This window comes from Dendrobates tinctorius, unplaced genomic scaffold (genome assembly GCF_039654945.1).
Source record: "Dendrobates tinctorius isolate UK_male_01 unplaced genomic scaffold, ASM3965494v1 ptg000258l, whole genome shotgun sequence".
NCBI classification, from domain to species: Eukaryota; Metazoa; Chordata; class Amphibia; order Anura; family Dendrobatidae; genus Dendrobates; species Dendrobates tinctorius.
The window spans coordinates 3,537,244-3,558,113 of record NW_027361925.1 but is presented as its reverse complement, the minus strand read 5'-3'; the positions used below and the strand labels follow the sequence as shown (position 1 = coordinate 3,558,113).

The window sequence follows — 20,870 nt, the reverse complement described above, 5'->3', positions numbered from 1 at the left end:
ATGCCATCGGGATGTCATCACCCCCTTTATCCACTATCAAGATATTTGACTTTGCCCAATTGATTTCAAGACCCGATATCTCACCGAATGTTCTAAGAATGCTCATCACACCCTCCAAGGCCTCTCCAGAATTTTCGAAAACGAGTAACATGTCATCTGCATATAGGGCTATTTTCTCCTCTATCATGCCATACCGGAACCCCCTAACCAAAGTCGAGTTCCTAATTGTCTGTGCCAGGGGCTCCACTGCCAACGCGAAAAGCAGCGGCGACAGCGGACACCCCTGTCTAGTCCCCCTATATAAACCAAAACTTCCAGATAACTCTCCATTAACTCTCACCCTAGCAGTCGGAGAAGAATACAATAACCTCACCCACGAGATAAGTCGGTCCGAAACCAAAAGATCTCAAAACCTCCCAAAGATAGCACCATTCAACACTATCAAACGCTTTACGCGCATCCAATGAGACCACAATTCTATTACCCTCGTTGTCCGACGGCAGCTGCAAGTTCAAGAATAATCTACGTAGGTTTATCGCTGTAGACTTATTCGGCATAAAACCAGATTGATCAGGATGGACCAGATTCTGGACCACACTTGCCAAACAGCCAGCCACTACTTTAGCCAAAATCTTAACATCCGCCGTCAACAGCGAAACTGCAGTACGGTTTTGTTGACGCATTTTCTCACTTACTGCATAGTGTTATAGATTTACCATTTATTAGTTTGTTCTCTGAAGTTCTTTTCCAATAAATAGATTTAATGTCCTAAATATCCTCATTATTGTATGATATTGGTGCTGAGAAGACGAATGTCACCAATGTACTGCAGTAAATGTGTCACTTACCCAGGAGCCCTGTATGAGGAGTCAGAGGTTTGGCTTACTGACTCCACAGCCCTGCTCCCAGGACATGTGGCCGTAAAAGGCACTTTACCGGTATTAAGGAGTCTGGAGATGCCAGCAATGTCTTCCAGCATGACTAATTTTGCATTGGGTCAGTAGTGGTCTAGGGAGACTAATCCTTGAAGTACAAGGGCCCTGGTTTCTCATGGTGGAGTACACTGCCCGGCCTCATGTGGGCAGAGTCTGTAAACTGTTCCTAGATGTTCCTAGATCGCTACTACCAACAGGTGGCGCAATAGTTCAAGTCCTCTTTTTCTCTGAAGAGGCAATTTGCATATAGATGAGGAAAGCGTTGATACCACTGGCTGTCCTCTCCCCAGATCTGAGCCCAAATGGGAATCTCTGAGACATTATAGATCAGTGCATCTAATGGTGCCAAAAAGACCCACCTTCACGGAGCCCCCAGATGGCCTGATCCAGGCCTGGAGGCAGAGCCGCAAGGTACTATCTGCTACCTGCAGGAGCATGGCCAGTCATTGTGGGGGTGATGCGTACTACGGTGGCACATTATGGTGGAGGTGATACTTACTACAGGGGTACATTATGGTGGGGGTAATACCTACTATGGGGGCACATTATGATGGAGGTGTTACCTACTACGAGGGCACATGGTGGGGTTGTTGACTACTACGGGGGCACATTATGGTGTGGTTGTTGACTACTACGAGGGCACATTATGGTGGGGGTGATACCTACTACGGGGGCACATTATGGTGGGGATGTTCCCTACTGTGAGGGCACATTATGGTGGGGGTGATACCTACTACAGGGGCGCATTACACGCCGCACTAATGCAGTATTTGATGTAAAAGGAGCCCGACCAAGTTTTGAGTGCATTTACTGAACATACATTTGAGTAGTCCAACATTTCAGATGTTAAAATCATTTTTCAAGCTGGTGTTATAAAGTATTCTAATTTACTGAGATAACGACTTTTGGGTTTTCATTGGCTGTAAGCCATAATCCTCAACATTAACAGAAATAAACACATGAAATATTGTAGATCACAGTTTGTGATGACGCGATATGAGTTTCACTTTTTGTATTGAACTGAAATTAACTTTTTGATATTCTAATTAGTGAGAAGCACCTGTATATGTGTATCTACATTTACACACAAACAACCTTGATACAACAGTTTAATGATCCTTTTATTAAGCCACTTTATGAACCCGTGCCACGTTTCCACTCCAGGGAGGAATCTTGTGAGAAGCTCAGTGGCCGGGTTAATGATAGGACGCCATCACTGCCACGCTGCCTCGCTCTCCATATTTATACATATACACATTTACAGCTGTAAAGTTGCATTAAATGAAAGATTGTTAGTCATGAAAATTATATTTTACTTCTAGCTCTGACCATGTCCAAACTGATTAATGTATTTCTATCATACAGCGGAAGAAGCCACAGAGAGCCTCATGAACCTCAGTCCTTCTGACATGAAGAGCCTTCTGCATCACATCCTGAGTGGGAAGGAGTTTGGTGTGGAGAGGAGTGGTACGTGCCCCGACCGTATGTGCGCGATGTGAAATAAGCTCCTGTTCGCAACATGATTAGTGGTCTCCAGCTTACAATGCCTCCTTCTCATTATACTAGAATTACTCTGCTGAATATCTGGATTATCCATCTGGGGAGTCTGCTGCGGAGGCTGCTTGTGCCTGCAAACCTCACTTTGCCCTGCTAGTAGTAATTGCCCCAGGTGACATTGAGCAGCTTTTTGCACTGTAGCTGCCCAATCTTTGTCAGGGGTGTTAAGCATCCCGACCATTATACTCTACTGCCCACTTCAGCTAAACTTTGGTCCTATTTGGACCCCCCCTTATAGTCCTCCTTGTGATTCCCCCTTTATGTTGAAGCTGGTGATTGGCAGCAGCTGTTGTGTGCAGTGTCGTATATTCTATAGAGCGTATTGTTTTAATTCTGTGTCCTCAATAGAATGAAACCTCTGGTGTACTTTTTCATTAGTTGTGCTGTTCATTCCGAGAAGTGAAAAGTTAATGCAAAAAATGAAAAGACCTGACTTAGTTTTCTTTCTCACAGTGCGATCTGTGGACAGGATGGCCAGTCCAGCAATCTCCATACATGAACTTGGAGCTGTCGGAGCGACAAAGAGCGAGCGAGCTGGAATCACCCGACTGAAGAGCGAGATAAAACTGGTGGGCGAAGTAACGAGAATAAATAAACCGTGTGCAGAATCTCTATGTAAAAGAATGTGACTCAGTGTAGTTTCCACAACTGTAGCTGTCCCATGACCGCAGGGGATGATGGCAGCACTCTTTCCAGTGGCTGATTTTCTTGTAAATATCTATAAAGCAAGGATGGAGGCGTCTTCCATGGCCGCCTCCCATGACCGCTTTCCCTGATCACCTCCCTTGGCCGCTTCCCCTGACTGCCACTCCTGGCTACCACTCCTGGCCGTCTCCCCTGACCACCACTCCTGACTGCCTACCCTTGGCCGCTTTCCCTGACTGCCTACCCTTGGCCGCTTTCCCTGACTGCCTACCCTTGGCCGCTTTCCCTGACTGCCTACCCTTGGCCGCTTTCCCTGACTGCCTACCCTTGGCCGCTTTCCCTGACTGCCTACCCTTGGCCGCCTCTCCTGGTGGCCAGCTGACTTCATTCATTAAGCAGCTACAAGGTGCTATACATTGCTGCAGCTGTCAGAGTAAAGGTCACGGTGCTATTAGTATTACACTAGAATTTATTTTTGCCTACAGAAAATAATCATTGGAGCCACTTGCAATAATTTCTCCTTTAAAGGGAATTTGTCACCAGTTTTTTTGCCACCTAACTTGAGAGCAGCTTAATGTAGAAACACAGACCACAATCCCAGTGATGTGTCGCTTATTGGGCTGCTTGCTGTAGTTTTGATAAAATGACCGCTTTATTAGCAGATTATCATCACTAGAGGACTAGTAAACCTGCTGCCATGTAGTCCTCCATATTCATGAGCTCTGTATAACCCCACCCTCACCACTGATTGGCTGCTTTCTGCCTATGCACAGTGTACACAGAAATCTGCCAATCACTGGTGTGGGCAGGATTATACAGAGCTCAGCATTCAGAGAACTGTTGGATCTGCAGCAGGGAAAACTGATTTTATCAAAACTGCAGTAAGCAGCCCAGCAAGTGACACATCACTGAAATCAGCATCTCTGCCCCTACATCATGTTGCTGTCAGATGGGGGAGCAAAGACCTGGTAACAGATTCTCTTTAACTATAGAGTGATTCCAAAACTTGCAGGAATGAATTTCTGTAGGGGCACATTCTGTTGATGTCCACAGTGTAAGTCTACACTCCTACCCCAACGTTTCATCTTACTGCTCCATCTAATGTGTGTAGTGTGCATCTAGATGAGCGAGGATCAGCCTGCCACATTACATGACCTCAGATGTGGCCTCATATCATCTGCAATGTTCTAGCACATTCATCTCCCACTGTTATCTGCTGGAACGGTGAGGCAACCATGACTCGTCTACAGCTCCTATGCAGACGTGTGTTCACAGTTACAGACCACAAACCACTATTGTGCTCTGCCTCTTATTTGTCCCCTACGACAAGCTACCGTGACAGAAGGATTGGTGGGAGCAGAGCTCTCCAGCGTTGGTGGTATCCATGTTACTGCCATCACAGATCTGCATGGGGAATTTCTTGTGATGTTTAATGGGATGTCCAATTCCATCCCTTGTGTGACTGATGATGGTGATGATGATCTCATTGCATGATCTGACATGACTTGTAAATCAGTGTTTCTTTTTCAGCTGGATAAACGTAGGCTGTCTGTGGCTGCAGATGGCCAGGTGAAGTGATGGGCACCTATCTGTACTCACCTGTGGGGTCACACATGCGGGCTCTAATCACAGCATGGGCTCTTCACCTGGGCTAATCTTCTTAATTGTGGCCACAAACATGGTGCCTTAAGTAACTGCCGATGGTCGGTGTCACTGTTATGTAGGTGATTTGTGCACTTATGGTTTTATTACTTTAAGAATTAGCGCCTTAGGTTTTAATGTTTTGCATATCCTAAAATATTGTTCATTTTAATTCCATAAACTAATCATGGACTTTATTTCACTTTAGTAAGTTATCTGCATAAAAAGTCCCCCACGCACCGCAGACAAATATCCGCCGAACCCGCCAAATCCACCTGAAAGATTTATTGTAAGCGTCTGGACTTGTGATTGTATTTTCAACAATGGCTGAATGATCTCTGAGGAGTGTGGGATAGACGGCTGAGATTAATGTGTGTGTGACCGGCCTGAGACGCAAAGGGATTAGCTTTATAACTACAAACACTGAGATCCCTGTATAACGATCCATCTCTAAGGGCAGCGCTGCCAGTGACCAGAGCCGTAACGTGCGGAACCTTCCCATGTATCTAAGTGTTATCCTGCCATTGGCTCAGCGTTACATTGTTCCTGGGTCGGGGCTGCCCCTCAGAAGACGACAAACTCTACTTCTCTATAATCATTCGGGATCAGTCGTGCATGGCAAAGACCAGACCCCGTACACCTGTATGGGGTTCATACCGAGAGATGCACTGTGGACACTGCATCGTGACCAGGGAATATGAGATGTAGACGCCACTATACGTCTATGTCTGAGTCTACTATTTATTTAAGGGCTTATTTCCATTATGTCAATATATATATTTTTTATCTGTATAACTAGTGCTGATATACAGACAAAAGCGCAACATATAAAGTTTCTTTTTTGCGCCTTTGTATCATTTTTCGCCTCCTTCTGCAACCTCCAGTGCATAGAGCCATATGAGCGGTCTTCTATATTTCTCGGAAGCACCCTGCTTCTCCAAAGTGCTGCAGAACACCTCACATTGCTCTCCTATGTGCTTTGCGAGTTGCTGTACTCTGCCTGCCATGACGTGCACTTGGCTGGTCAGTAAAATGAACCAGACTAGTGAATACAGTTTATTCGGACTCCCATGACAGCACCACGAGAGAGGGGATCCGCCCCATAGGAACAGGAAACCTACAGATACAAAAGGGCGGTACCTCTCCCACGCATCAGTTGGTTTCCTGTTCCTGAGGGGACGGGATCCTACAGAAGAATGAGATCCCAGGCCGGCCAGCCGACACCGGTTGCGAGGGGGTCTCCTACCTCGGCTTGGTTCGGATTTTCTGGAAGACGCCACGGTGGCCCAGGATGGGTATCACGGCGGTGGCGTGGACAGCAGGGAGCGGCGTCCGGAGGATGGCCGTCTCCGGAATTAAGCCGCCGCCGGTAAGTATTTTCCCCCCCGGGATTCCCGGCTCCGGCGGCGCAGATAGGTTGCCAGCGCTGTGCAGAGGGCTGCGACCGGGCGCTGCTCCGGAGCTCCCGGGCGTCCCGCGGAGCTTCCGGCGTTTCCGGGGTAGCGGTGACGTCAGGGGGCGGGCGGAGGAGGCGCTTCCGGGTCAGCGCGCTACTGCGCATGCGCGGCGATCCCAAGATGGCGGCGCCCATCGGAAACACCGGTGGCGCGCGGTGGGGCGCCAGCTGGGGTAGGGAGATCCATTAAGGGGGGGGAGGGGCGCGGCATGGAAACTGCTGACCGGAGGAGGGGTATTTAGGCGGGACCCGGGCAGGGTACCTTGCCTTGGCCACATTACTACATGCAGCAGTGTGCAGCAGCAGCAGCAGTGGTGATGGAAAGCGATCGAGAGCAGCAGCGACAGAAGCAAGGGCAGCAGCGGCAGACATCACTGCCGCCCCTGGATGACCTTCGGCAGGTCAAACAGAAAAAGAAAGGGTCCCGTGACAGTAATGCGGGACGAAGTGACCAGTCCACTCGTAAAAGCTCCTCCAGGCAGACAGGAGCATCGGCTGAAAGAAATCCCCCTCGTTCTCCGGTACTTGATTGTGGCACTGGTAAGTGATCTTCGTGAAAGTTCACTCAGTGACGGGACCCCCCTTCTGTGTTTTTCTTTTTCTAGGGAAAAAAAGCTACAAATAAAAATAAACATAGGGAATGCGCACTCTGTGCATGCCCATTACCAGACGCGTGCCTCAAAAGATTGTGCCCCCCCTGTATTCAGCAGACGGTGGCAGAAGAGTCGCCTGCAGTAGCGGCGAGTTTGAGAGACATTGTCAGGGTAGAAATGAGGGAAACCCTAAAGTCCTTGTCTCAGCCGCAAAGTCTAAGGGGCGAGGTCCCGGCGGAGTCTGATTCCTCAGCAGAGTGGAGAAAAAGCAGAGACTCCCAGGCTTCATCTCCCTCGTCCTCTTCAGGAGAAGAGGACTCGGGGTGATTTTGTCTGCCTCTTGACCGGGTAGACAAGCTGGTCAAAGCAGTCAGAGGGACAATGGAGGTAGAGGAGCCTAAGCCCCATTTATCCATGCAGGATGTCATGTTCGGTGGGCTGGAACAGAGGAAGCGGAGAGTCTTTCCGTTAAACCAAAAAATACAGGTTCTGATCCACAGAGAGTGGAAAAGACCGGACAAAAGAGGGTCGCTACCACCAGCCCTCAAAAGGAGATACCCCTTCGACGATCCGGCAGTAAGTTCTTGGGACAGAGCCCCCAAATTAGACGCTGCCATTGCGAAGGCATCAAAAAAATCCTCGCTCCCCTTTGAGGACATGGGATCCCTTAAAGATCCCTTAGACAGGAAAGCTGATACCTTCCTGAAAAACACCTGGGAGATGGCGGCCGGGTCCTTAAGACCAGCAGTGGCTTCAACGTGCACGGCCAGGTCCATGATGGTCTGGTTGGACCAGTTGGAGTCACAACTAAAGCAGGGTACATCAAGACAAACAATTCTTGGGGCCCTACCGACCATCCAAGAGGGAGCAGCTTTCCTAGCAGATGCCTCAGCGGATGCAATGAGAATGGCCGCCAGAGCAGCAGGTCTCTCTAACGCAGCTCGCAGAGCCCTGTGGCTAAAGTGCTGGCAGGGAGACATCCAGTCCAGAGCAAAGCTCTGTGCGATTCCATGTGAGGGCGAATACTTATTTGGAACTGTCCTAGACGAGCTGCTTGAAAAGGCGGGGGACGACAAGAAAAAGTTCCCAAACCTTTCATCAGCGTCCTACCGTCGCCCATTTGGTAGAAGGAGATTTGGCCAGGGGAGAAGGCGCAACTCTTCACCTGTTAGAGATCGACCCAGATGGGAAGACAGAAGGAGACGAGGTACGGGCTATATGTTTACACGCTCGTCAAGAGATCAAAAGAATCAAATCAATGACTAGCGGTTCCCGTAGGGGGTAGACTGTCATCCTTCTTCCCGGCATGGTCGCAGATTACGAATAGTGACTGGGCGCGCAAGGTAATATCCACCGGGCTTAGGTTGGAATTTACCCAGATCCCGCGGGACACCTTTAAACTGACCCCCTTAAGATCTTCTCATCTTGAACAAGCGGCTTTAGAAGCGGAAGTCTTGAGCCTATGTCAGAAAAATGTTCTGGTAGAGGTCCCAGAGGCTGAAAGAGGAAGAGGGTTCTACTCTCCCCTGTTTCTAATCCAGAAACCTGATAACACATTCAGAACGATTATAAACCTTCGTTCCCTTAACGAATTTTTGATTAATCATAAATTCAAAATGGAGTCCATTAATACAACAATAAAAATATTGTTTAAAGGTTGTTTTATGGCAGTCATAGATTTGAAAGACGCGTACTATCACGTACCTATCCATACAGACTTCCAGCAGTTCCTGAGGGTGGCAGTTTCAGTAGAGGGCACAGTACGTCATTTTCAGTATAGAGCCCTTCCCTTTGGTCTCTCAGCAGCACCCAGGGTTTTTACAAAATTAGTGGCCGAAGTTATGGCTCACTTACGAGAGGTTGACGTCTTAATCATTCCATATTTAGACGATTTCTTGATTGTAGGAAAATCGATGGGTCATTGTAAATCCCAGATAGAAAAGGCTAGATCCAGGTTAGAAAACCTAGGATGGATTTTAAACTACGAGAAATCCCGACTCCAGCCCTTAAAAATACAGAAATTTTTAGGATTGATACTAAATTCAGACACTCAGCGGTGCCTGCTACCACTAGATAAATTACAAAAGATACAGGAGCAGGTTCTTCGGGCAATGGATAACCCATCTATGACCCTCAGACAGGCCATGTCCCTGTTAGGTTCTCTAACTTCATGCATCCCAGCAGTAAGGTGGGCACAGTTCCATACCAGAACCCTTCAAAACGACGTCTTGATTAATAGCAGGGCCCTTGGAGGCTCCTTACAAGGTCGGATGTGTCTAAGCCCCTCAACTGTTACATCACTAAGATGGTGGCTTCAGAGCGAGAACCTAGCGTCAGGGGTGCCCTGGATAGCACAGATAACCCGTATTATAACCACAGACGCTAGTTCCTTTGGTTGGGGAGCCCATATGGGGGACATAGTGGTACAGGGCCAGTGGGATTCTAATTCTGAAATCTCATCCAACCAGAGAGAACTATTGGCGATAGAGCGAGCAGTCAAGAAACTCATTACCTGCAGGGCCATCATGTGAGGATACACTCGGACAACCAGGTAGCGGTAGCATATGTCAACCACCAAGGTGGAACCCGCTCCAGCGCTCTGATGCAGATAACAGAACGGCTCCTCCAGATAGCAGAGAGAAATTGTCTATCTTTGACCGCGCTCCACATCAGCGGAAAGGACAATGTAAGAGCAGACTTTTTAAGCCGCAAGGCTCTAAGACAAGGAGAATGGGCTTTGAACAAAGACATTTACCGCCAGATTGTCCGCAGATGGGGCCAGCCAGAGGTAGACCTCTTTGCCACCAGAGAAAACAGAAAAGAAAGATTGTTCTGCTCTCTGAACCCCAGGGAAAATCCCCTGGCGGTGGATGCCCTACTGATAAGATGGGACTTTTCTCTGGCATACGCCTTCCCACCATTGAATCTTCTTCCCCTGGTAGTCAGGAAGATCAGAGAGGATCAGGCAAGAGTCATACTGATTGCCCCCTTTTGGCCCAGGAGGACCTGGTTCTCGTGGTTGAGGACCATGTCGGTAGGCGATCCCTGGGTACTACCGAACCTTCCGGATCTCCTCTACCAGGGGCCAGTCAGCCACGCACAAGTAGCGAGACTTCATTTGACGGCGTGGTGTTTGAAAGGTCACTATTAAAAAATAGAGGGTTCTCCAAGAACTTAATTGACACCCTCCTAAGAAGCAGAAAATTAACCACCACTAATATTTATGCTAGGACCTGGAAACGCTTCCTATCCACCTTTCACTTTGACATCAGAGATGGAATTCCCACGAAACATATTCTGGAATTTCTCCAGAAAGGTTTCGAATTGGGTCTCTCCACAAGTACGCTAAAAGTACAGGTTTCAGCCTTAGGGGCCCTGTTTGCAGCTGATATTGCAAAAGATTATTGGGTAGCAAGGTTCATCAGAGCAGCGGCCAGATCGAGACCTATACACAAAGACAGATGCGTACCGTGGGACTTAAACTTAGTCCTTACAGCCATGACAGAAAGTCCGTTTGAACCTTTAGATTCCGCCTCACTAAAGATTATATCCCTTAAAACAGCATTCCTGGTAGCAATAACATCCGCACGTAGGGTGAGCGACATACAGGCACTCTCCAGATTGCCTCCTTACACAGAGTTCTTACAGGATAGAGTGATCCTAAGGCCAGATCCAGCATACCTTCCCAAGGTAGCAACACAATTCCACAGGACACAGGAGATAGTTCTGCCTTCCTTCCTCCCTAATCCAACCAACCCTAAAGAGCAGAAACTTCAGGCATTAGATATTAGGCGGTGCTTACTGACATATTTAGCAGCCACGGATCCTTGGAAGAAGGAGAACGCATTATTCCTATCCTTCCAAGGTTCCAGAAAAGGATACAGAGTATCAAAACGCACATTAGCAAGGTGGATTAGGGAGGCTATCTCTCTTGCCTACACAGCAGGTGGCGGTCCGGCTCCACAGAACCTGAGGGCACATTCCACTCGGGCCATGGCATCATCCTGGGCAGAGAGATCTGGAGTATCAATTGATCAGATATGTAAGGCGGCCACCTGGTCATCTCCTTCCACCTTTTTTAACCACTATCGGTTAGACATGGGTGCCTCCTCAGACCTCACCTTCGGGCTAAGGGTGCTGCAGGCTGTAGTCCCTCCCTAAATTAGTTTACATCTCTGTAATTCTCTCGTGGTGCTGTCATGGGAGTCCGAATAAAGTATTAAGTTACGTACCGGTAACGGTATTTTTCGGAAGCCCATGACAGCACCCTTAGTTCCCTCCCTTGTTCACATATAGGGGTGCACTCCTTAGAAGTTTGTTCATAGAATCACCTTATGTGGGAGATGGTATGAAATAATTCTGTTAAATAGGGTAGATAGGTTGTATATATCATATGTTGTGTACTAACCATGGTAGCCTCTCAAGCTCTGTAATCCAACTGATGCGTGGGAGAGGTACCGCCCTTTTGTATCTGTAGGTTTCCTGTTCCTATGGGGCGGATCCCCTCTCTCGTGGTGCTGTCATGGGCTTCCGAAAAATACCGTTACCGGTACGTAACTTAATACTTTTCAGAACACACCTGTAGTCTCGGTGGAAAATCACTTGTGTCCACTACAACAAAACCTGCAATGTGTGTGGAGTGTCCGTATTTTATCCATTGCAAACACAGATGGAACAAAAATGGAAAATCTACTTGTGTCAGCGAGGCGCACAATTTTATTCCCACGTCCGTAGCCATGGTATTTAGCTAAAATTGTGACCAATAAGGCCAGGTTCAGATGGCTGCTGTACAAAAGGGGCCCGACGTGTCCACACATTGCAGACCTTAGTGGCTCCATGTGCCACTCCGCGTTATGGACCGGACAAGAACTGGCCGTCCAATGGAGAGAGCACAAAATGCTCCTCAAAAAGTCTTATTAATAAACAGCAGAAGAGATATACAAGCTAACTCTTATTAGGAACCGTTAAAGAACTATTGCTGAAATGAGCCACAAATAACAAGGTGCTGAGTGCTGCCAGTAGTAAGGGTTACCGTCTCACCTGATATGCAGGCGTGGAGACAGCAAACACTGGATGGGAGGTAGTCCATGTTCCTGAATTCAGGTCATGCCCAGTAAGACTTCCTAGGGCAGTTCCCATGTGGGACCAATACACAATTTAACCCCCAAAATAGATATTCACAGAGCCCTCCCAACTCGTTTCTGCCTCAATATCGAGGCCTCATCAGGGGACTGTACTTGTAGGAGAGAGCTGGATCAAGGAATCCAAATATATGGGGTATCCAAAATAATATGTAACCGAGGCCCTGCAGTGGCAGTCACCCGATTTTATATTGCACTGTATTATGAAATAGACATCTTGGACCTGGTGAGGCCAGCATGTCTACCTTACAGATCCTTGTCTCACGTAAGTGTGATCTCACCAGTCTAATCAGATCCTATCTCCCCATGATGACTGCTGCAGCTTGTACTGAGCGTCCTGAGATCTCAGCAGCAGAGTGAGCGAACACTGAGGAATCAGTCAGGTGTGTAGACACTGGGTTTATACAACTATTCTGATTGTCTTTTCAAAGAAAGTACATCAACTTCATCAGGTCTAAGGTCTCTTTATTTAATGTGTTCCGTTTGTTTTGCACTGTGCAGAACAATAGGAGTGTGACTCTGACCTTGGCTGCACGATCTGACCTATTGATTTGCTGAGGCAGGGTGGCTGGGTGGCCTTTCCCGGTAGCCACGGGCCGGCCATTCAGTCTATCTTCTCTGAATGCCGTAGCATTGCAGAGTAAGTCATACTTGGCTGCAGGCGATCAGCCAGCTCTGATTAATGCTGCCCGGTTTGTGCAGCATTAATCTAACCACAGGATAGACTGTCAGAATGCTCCTGACATGGTTTAATAGACCACCATAGCTGGCAGACCCCGGGGTCTACCATAGGCAGCCCACAATTACATCACAGGTGTGCCGATCGCGTGGGAGAGGGAAGAGGCTCCCTCTGCAATTGATCAGGGTCTTTCGGAGTTAAACAGCCCGGGCAGTGCTGCCTATCACTTACGCTGAGCTCCTGGTGGCAATCTACATTCACAGCTTGTGTGCCCACATGATCACCATAATGTCCTGAAAGGGTTAAGGATACAATTCTCTTTCATGGCTCCTGTGCGACAGACGCATCAATTAGAAAGTACATTGCAAAAAAAATGTTTTTACTGCCACTGTCCTGCGACTTAAATGGTTTGTCCACTTCTGGGCCATCCCCTTTGTACATGAAGTATCCCCTGGCCAACACCTCCTGCAGCAGTGTCAGTCCAGCAGTGTTAGCACTTAAATTATGCGCTGCAGCCAATCAGTGGTCACTATTGTGTGTCCATGTTCTCACTTCTGAGGTTGGCCTGGATTATGCGCTGCAGCCAATCAGTGGTCACTATTGTGTGGCTGTATTCTCACTTCTGAGGTTAGGCCTGAGGAAGATGACAGCGCAGTCCATAGTGGGGAGCTCACATGATATAACAATGCCTCGTAAGCCCCAGGAGGCCCAGCGCCAACATCGCTGACCGGCGACTGGCCAGGAGGTAGCGTTTCTTATTCTACAATGGGGACTACTTCATTTTAAAGGGTCGCTGCAGGTAGTACACAAACCTGGAAAATGTTGTTTGATTTTAACACTGGAAAACAGTAAGAATTTCAAAATCTGCCGGATTGGTGGTAAATAGGTGAGGAAGGGAGACCGGGATCGGCTTGTGTGTAAAGAGCTGATGGCTGTGGATGGCAGTAGGTCACTTTGGCCAGTGTTGGTTCAAGTAACATTGTCCACTGCGCAGTGCAGTTTCAGAGAGATATGGTGATATGGATTAGGACAGCCGACCTACTAACTCATGCTTCCGACCTCATGGAGTCTGTGTCAGCAGGTGGGAGCCCTAATAATGTAACATAATCTGCTGTAATGATTGCCGAGGGCTGCCACAATGGATCACATAACGCTGAATTCAGTAATTACACAGTAATGTTTTACTGTTTAATATGTATTAATTTGGCCATGCTGCATGATCCCTTTAATTGGTACATTTCTGCTTCCTGCCCTTGGATCTGTCTGATGCCGGTGAGAGCCGTGCTTTCATTTGAAAGGATTCTTTACCCTTCTGTAATTTTGGCTCAACTAATAGATCACATCTCGTGCTCTAACTTCTGATATTAATGCTATACATTGGGCTCCTGAGTTTGGATATTCAATAGGTTGGTCACATTATTTTTATTTTAACCGATGTACTGGGGACATGGTTTTGTTGCACTTACTAAATGTAAGGATTACAGGTCCTTCTCCTGCACTTATTGCACCCTTCCTCATATAGTAGACATCTCTTCTGTCCATACAATGGCTGCTTATAGAGGAGCCAGTGACCGGATTTGTCCATCTGCCTCTTCCAATGGCTGCTGATAGACAGGTCTGGTCACCGGCTCCTCTATCTGCCTCATCCAATGGCTGCTGATAGAGGAGCATGTGACCGGACCTGTCCATCTGCCTCCTTCAATGGCTGCTGATGGAGGAACATGTGACCGGACCTGTCCATCTGCCTCATCCAATGGCTGCTGGTGGAGGAACACGGGACCGACCTCTCCATCTGTCTCCTCCAATGGCTATGGTGGTGGAGGATGTGACCTGACCTACCCATCTGCCTCCTCCAATGGGTGCTGGTGGAGGAAAATGTGACCAGACCGATCCATCTACCTTGTCCAATGGTGGGCCGGTTCGGTCCCATGTTCCTCCACCAGCAGCCATTGGAGGAGATGGATGGACAGGTCCAGTCACATGTCCTCCTCCTGCAGCCATTGGAAGAGACAGATGGACAGGTCTGGTCCCATGTTACTCCACCAGCAGAGATTGGGGGAGGCAGATGGACAGGTCTGGTCACATGTTCCTCCACCAGCAGCCATTGAAGGAGACAGACGGCAGGTCTGGTTACATGTTCCTCCACCAGCAGCCGTTGTATGGACAGGAGCTGTGCAGTCTGTGAGGAGAGCATCACTAGTGAGCAGGAGGGGAACCAGTAATAGTTCTATATTGCTTAGTGCCACAATGTCGTGACCATATATTATGTTATTGAAAGGGAAGCCATCATCAGAAAATGATGAATCCTATAAATCGATTTTGTGATACACGTGTGTGTGTGTGTGTGTATATATATATTTATTTGTTAATTTTCTTTTTCATGTCACAACCTTTTTTTAAAAATTAGTAATCTTGCAATTTTTCCACTGGCCACTGGGGGTTGTTCTAGAGCCGGACTACCTGTCCTTCCAGGAAGAGTTTTCAAGAGACTGCTTATCATCTGAGACAGGATTACAGTGACAGGTAACACCTCTGTGCCCAGCTGCTAACACTGGATCCACCATTCAGTCCAGCTGATGTCACAGCTCACCTCTTCCTCCTCTCTTTGGCACACATTAGTTAGATTCTTCGATACACAGGATATAGCTGGGGGTCTGTTCTTTGTGGCCAATTTATGAGTTACCGTATGTTCTGAAGCGGCAGGAAGTATAAACAAGCCCCATCTGCCGATGTGAAAACTGCAAGATTCCTACTCTATTATGTTCAATACAGATTGTGATATGGAATATAAAACATGGATAAAGCATTGCCAAAAATCAAAAAGAAATTTATTCTAGCAAGGTAACATGATGTAAGCCATTGGTCATATTTTTTTTTATGATGGTTTTCCTTAAATGGGAACTTGTCAATCTGCAGACAGTATGGTATAGAGAAGAAGCTGAGCAACAGGATACATGGGAAAATATTCAGTATAACTTGTATTTTATTCATTGAAATCCCTGGTGTTTGTACAGTGGTTTGCAAAAGTATCAGCCCCTCTTGGCGGTTTACCTATTTTGTTACCTTACAACCTGTATTTAAATATTTTTGTATTCCAAATTGTGTGTGATACATGAGCACAAAACAAATTAAATACATTATCCTCAAATGGAAAGATCATGGTACCACAACAAACCTGCCAAGAGAGGGCACTCACTAAAATGCTCAGCCCGGGCAAGGAGGGAATTAATCAGAGTGGCAGCACAGAGACCAAAGGTAACCCTGAAGGAGCTGCAGAGTTCCCAAGTACAGACTGGGGTATCTGTCCATACAACCACAATAAGCCAGTACACTCCATAGAGGTGGCCTTTATGGAAGAGTGGGCAGAAAAAAGCATTTACTAGCACACACAAATTGTAAGGCTTGTTTTGAGTTTGCCAAAAGACATGAGAGACACCCCAAATGTATGGAGGAAAGTACTGAGGTCAGATGAGACCAAAATTGAACTTTTTGGCCAGCAGGGTAAACACTGTCTGGTGCCAAACCAACACACCTCATCACCCCAAGAGCACCATCCTCACATTGAAGCATGGTGGTAGCAGCATCATGCTGTGAGGATAGGGAAGAGAAAACTTTGCTCACCAAAATATATCTGAGACCGTCCGTGCCTGGAGATCAGAGGCTGACGACCACATGTAAGCAAATAGAAATAGAAGACTTCCGGCACAGGAATCCTTTTTTAGTAAAAATTCTTTTATTTAAACATCTTCAGCGATAAAAAACAAAATCATGGGGACCCCCCCCCCATAGGCCTGATGCGTTTTGGACCCAGTAGAAAACATTCTTCCTCAAAGGCAAATAAACAGAGTGAACAGTTCCTTATATCTATCGCAACAACACATGTAATTGTTTTTTGTTTTAATATAAGCTCAGCTATGCTAATTAGCGAGAACAGGTTCTCAACTAATCCTATTCATATGAAATATGTATATACTTATTATCTGATGTATTTTCATGACATTGTCATTTCATGTATATCAAGGACTAATTTCCCTCTGGTCAATATGGGGTTAATTGGGGAGGTAGTCCTTTCTAATTACATGTGGTGTTGCGATAGATATAAGGAGCTGTTCACTCTGTATGCCTTTGAGGACGGACTGGTTTTACTGGGTCCGAAACGAGTCAGGCCTATGGGAGGGTCCCCATGATGTTTTTTATCGCTGAAGATGTTTAAATAAAGAAATAATTTTTACTGAAAAAGGATTCCTGTGCCGGAAGTCTTCTATTTCTATATGCTGTGAGGATGGTTTTCGGCAACAGGCACAGGAAAAATGGTCCGAGCCAAGGGGAAGTTGGATGGTGCGCAATACAGGGATATTCTGGAGGAAAACCAGTTTGTCTGTCAGTGATTTGAGACTAGGACAGAGGTTCACCTTCCAACAAGACAATGACCCAAACCATACTGCTAAAGCAACACTTGAATGGTGTAAGAGGAAACGTGTAAATGTTCTGGAGTGGCCGAGTCACAGCACTGACATCAATCCAATGGAGAATCTGTGGTCAGACGTGAAGATCGCTGTTCTCCAGAGGAAACCATCTAATGTGAAGTTGCCCAGAGGAATGAGCAAAAATCTCAGTGGCCAGATGTGGAAAGCTCATAGAGACTTATACAAACCCACTAGCAGCTGTAATTGCTGCAAAAGGAGGCTCTACAAAGTACTGACTTTAGGGGGGTGAATAGTTATGCACCCTGAAGTTTTCAGTTATTTTGTCCTATTTGTTGTTTGCTTCACGCTTAAAAGAAAACCAAATGTTCACAGTTGTCGGCATGTTCTGTCCATGAATTGATGATAACCCTCAAAAATACAGTGATATTCCAGGTTGTGAGGTAGCAAAACACAAAAAATGCCAAGGGGAGGGGGAATACTTTTGAAAGCCACTGTATGTATAGGAATAGGAGGCCATTGGGGAGTTCTACTAGTGATTGATCGTTTTCCCTACATGACTGTTCTTGCAGCGAGCTGTCAATCAGTGAACAGGACTGCCCACTGGACTCCTGCATACACACATGTAATACACTGGAAGGTTTATGGATACTTTTCCCACAACACTGTATTTCAGTGTAATCTCCCTCTGCCCTATAACATCCCGCCTGCAGAGCACTTTCCACCTTACTGGTTCCCTTGAAGTCTTATCAAAATCCATTGAAGCCCAGGGTCTCGTTCAGACATCGGAGAGTTTTATTGTGTGGAACGTTGTGCATCAGTGGTGTTGATCCAGTTTTATCATTTGGTTCATGTCTCCGTTATTATCATCACTATTTAATCACTGCTGAAAAATATAAATTGTAAAGCTTCTCTTATACAGTATGATAATCGTGGCCTGAGTATACAGCCAGCACAATTACTGCACACAGCCTGCGAACACAGACTGCATATGGCCAGCACACGGCCTGCGAACACGGACTGCATATGGCCAGCACACGGCCTGCGAACACGGACTGCATATGGCCAGCACGCGGCCTGCGTACACGGACTGCATATGGCCAGCACACAGCCTGCATATGGCCAGCGCGCGGCCTGCGTACACGGACTGCATATGGCCAGCACGCGGCTTGCGTACACGGACTGAATATGGCTAGCACACGGCCTGCGTACACGGACTGCATATGGCTAGCACACGGCCTGCGTACACGGACTGCATATGGCCAGCACACGGCCTGCGTACACGGACTGCATATGGCCAGCACGCGGCCTGCGTACACGGACTGCATATGGCTAGCACACGGCCTGCGTACACGGACTGCATATGGCTAGCACACGGCCTGCGTACACGGACTGCATACTGCCTGAATAAACGGCCATCATACGGCCTGCGCACACACTGTGCACGGACTGCGCACTGCATGGATACACAGCCTGCATGCTGATTATGTCCGTGCGTCGTCTGGAATCTTCACCCACCCATAGACTTGGATTGGTCATTTGGATCAGTGATGCGGACCATGAACAGACATGTCACTGTGATCTTTTTTCTGACGCTGTACTCAAACAAACTTGGCCGTATGCAGAGCTCAATAGATTGTATGTAGTATGTGAGAAACGCATGTCTGAACAAGGCCCGAGGCTAATAGTGGGCGCTGACTAATATCCGCTGTGCCGGCTGAGGGGCGTTTATTATCTAATGTTACATTCTGATCAGTTATTTTATGTTTCCCGTACAGGATATGGATTTATTCTCAGCATTATCGCTGGTAAATATCATTTACTTATACATTTCCCCTTATAAGAAGGTGTTACTCAAGTAATTTTCTGCTTTTGGCATTTTTTTGTCGCATGATGAAAATAACCAGAATTATCTTGAAATTTCTGTCGTGTGAATTGTGACTAATAAATAGTTAACTAAAACAAAAATAAAGCATAAAATTACAAATCCTGTTCCCCAGTTTGTATCCCAAAACAAAGAGTGTTCTTTACACACGCTCTCCAGATCCAGAGTCCCAGTGTTTGTCTGCAGCGCTAATGTCATGTCTACAACACAGCAGCCGATTACTGAGCTGAGCCGCTGTGCACAGTTGTTGTTGTTGCTGTTAGAGAGAGGCTGATCCTGGCTATGTATTACATCTGGCAGCTGCCCTGTGTGCTGTGGTATCAGCTTCTGAGCTCCTTCCGTGCACCCTTAGGCCTGTTTCACACTTCCGTTTTTTCAAATCCGTCAAAATCCGTTGGTTTCCGTTAAACGGATCCGCCAATTTTTTGCAGGATCCGTTTTTGTCCCATAGCGGTTACCGCGGATCCGTCAAAACGGATCCGGGTTTTAAAAACGGATCTGTTTGCATCCGTTTCCGTCAAAAAAACGGAAACGGATCCGTTTGGCGGACACAAAAACGGAAGTGTGAAACAGGCCTTACTCTCCCCATGACAAACTTATCAGACATGGATCATTAAGAGGGTAAAGGAAACTGTATATGCAGAGATACTTGTATCTGTAGATATCTGACACTTATTTCTTGTGCTCTAATGCAGAAGCCTGGAGATACGTTGTCCTCTTCTGGGGAGCTCTCTACATCCACCATCTCTGATAGTGACAGCGCTTATGACAGCCGGCAGGGCCAGTGGCTCAGAAGACGACGTTTGGATGGGGCGCTGAATAGAGTTCCTGTAGGATTTTATCAAAAAGTCTGGGCAATCCTACAAAAGGTGAAACCGTTTTATGAGAAATGTAAAAAAAAAAAAAAAAATATCAATTCCTTCTCATTTATTTATTGTATGTTATTTATTTTGTTTAGTGCCATGGATTGTCTGTAGAGGGCTTTGTTCTGCCTTCCTCCAGCACCCGCGAGGTAATGAATGTCCGGCTTATAGAAATACTATAGCTGTTTATTTGCCTATATATTGCAGAATAGCCTACTACTGAAGAATAATGTAGATTTTTCTTAATTGTCTCATATGTGATTTATAAACAACAGTCTGTGTCTCCTGTTATGTATATACAGCAGTCTGTGTCTTCTTTGTGGTGTGTATATATAGCAGTCTGTGTCTTCTATGTTATGTTCATCAGCAGTCTGTGTCTCCTACGTGATGTATTCAGCCGTCTGTGTATCTCATGTGATGTATATAGTAGAGTCCCAGTGTATCCCAAGTGATATATACGATAGTCTTGGTGTATCCCATGTGAAGTATACAGTAGAGTCTCAGTGTATACAATGTAATGTATTCAGTGGAGTCTGAGTGTTTCCCATTCCCATGTGATATATACAGTAGAGTCTGTGTGTCCCATATGGTGTATACAGTAGTCTTGGGGTTTCCCATGTGATGTATACAGTAGAGTCTCGGTGTATCCTATGTGATGTATACAGTAGATTTTCAGTGTATCCCATGTGATGTATACAGTAGAGTCTCTGTGTATCCTATGTGATGTATACAGTAGATGTTCAGTGTATCCCATGTGATGTATACAGTAGAGTCTCAGTATTACTTGTGATATTATAGTGTGTCATAGTATCCTATGTGATATATACAGTAGAGTCTGTGTATCCCCTGTGATGTATACAGTAGTCTGGGTGTCCCATGTCATGTATTTTGTGTGATGTATACAGTAGTCTCAGTATATCCCATGTGAATCTCGGGATAATCCATTTGATTACAGTAGAGTCTCGGTGTATCCCATGTGATGTATACAGTAGTCTCGGTGTGTCCCATGTGATGTATACAGTAGTCTTGGTGTGTCCCATGTGATGTATAC

At 46.6% G+C, this 20,870-nt stretch overlaps 1 protein-coding gene across 3 annotated transcripts in view; it reads left to right on the top strand.

The window, feature by feature from the left end:
• Positions 1-20,870, top strand: part of PHKA1 (phosphorylase kinase regulatory subunit alpha 1) — a 187,818-nt gene that overhangs the window by 152,135 nt on the left and 14,813 nt on the right. For 2 of the 3 annotated variants that reach the window (XM_073558789.1, XM_073558790.1), the window contains 6 exons: positions 2,301-2,402; positions 2,946-3,061; positions 4,668-4,706; positions 18,850-18,879; positions 19,652-19,825; positions 19,915-19,968. In XM_073558789.1, the coding sequence (XP_073414890.1) occupies positions 2,301-2,402; positions 2,946-3,061; positions 4,668-4,706; positions 18,850-18,879; positions 19,652-19,825; positions 19,915-19,968 (515 nt within the window). The remainder of the gene's footprint in view (positions 1-2,300; positions 2,403-2,945; positions 3,062-4,667; positions 4,707-18,849; positions 18,880-19,651; positions 19,826-19,914; positions 19,969-20,870) is intronic. The other variant, XM_073558788.1, reaches the window with a different exon arrangement.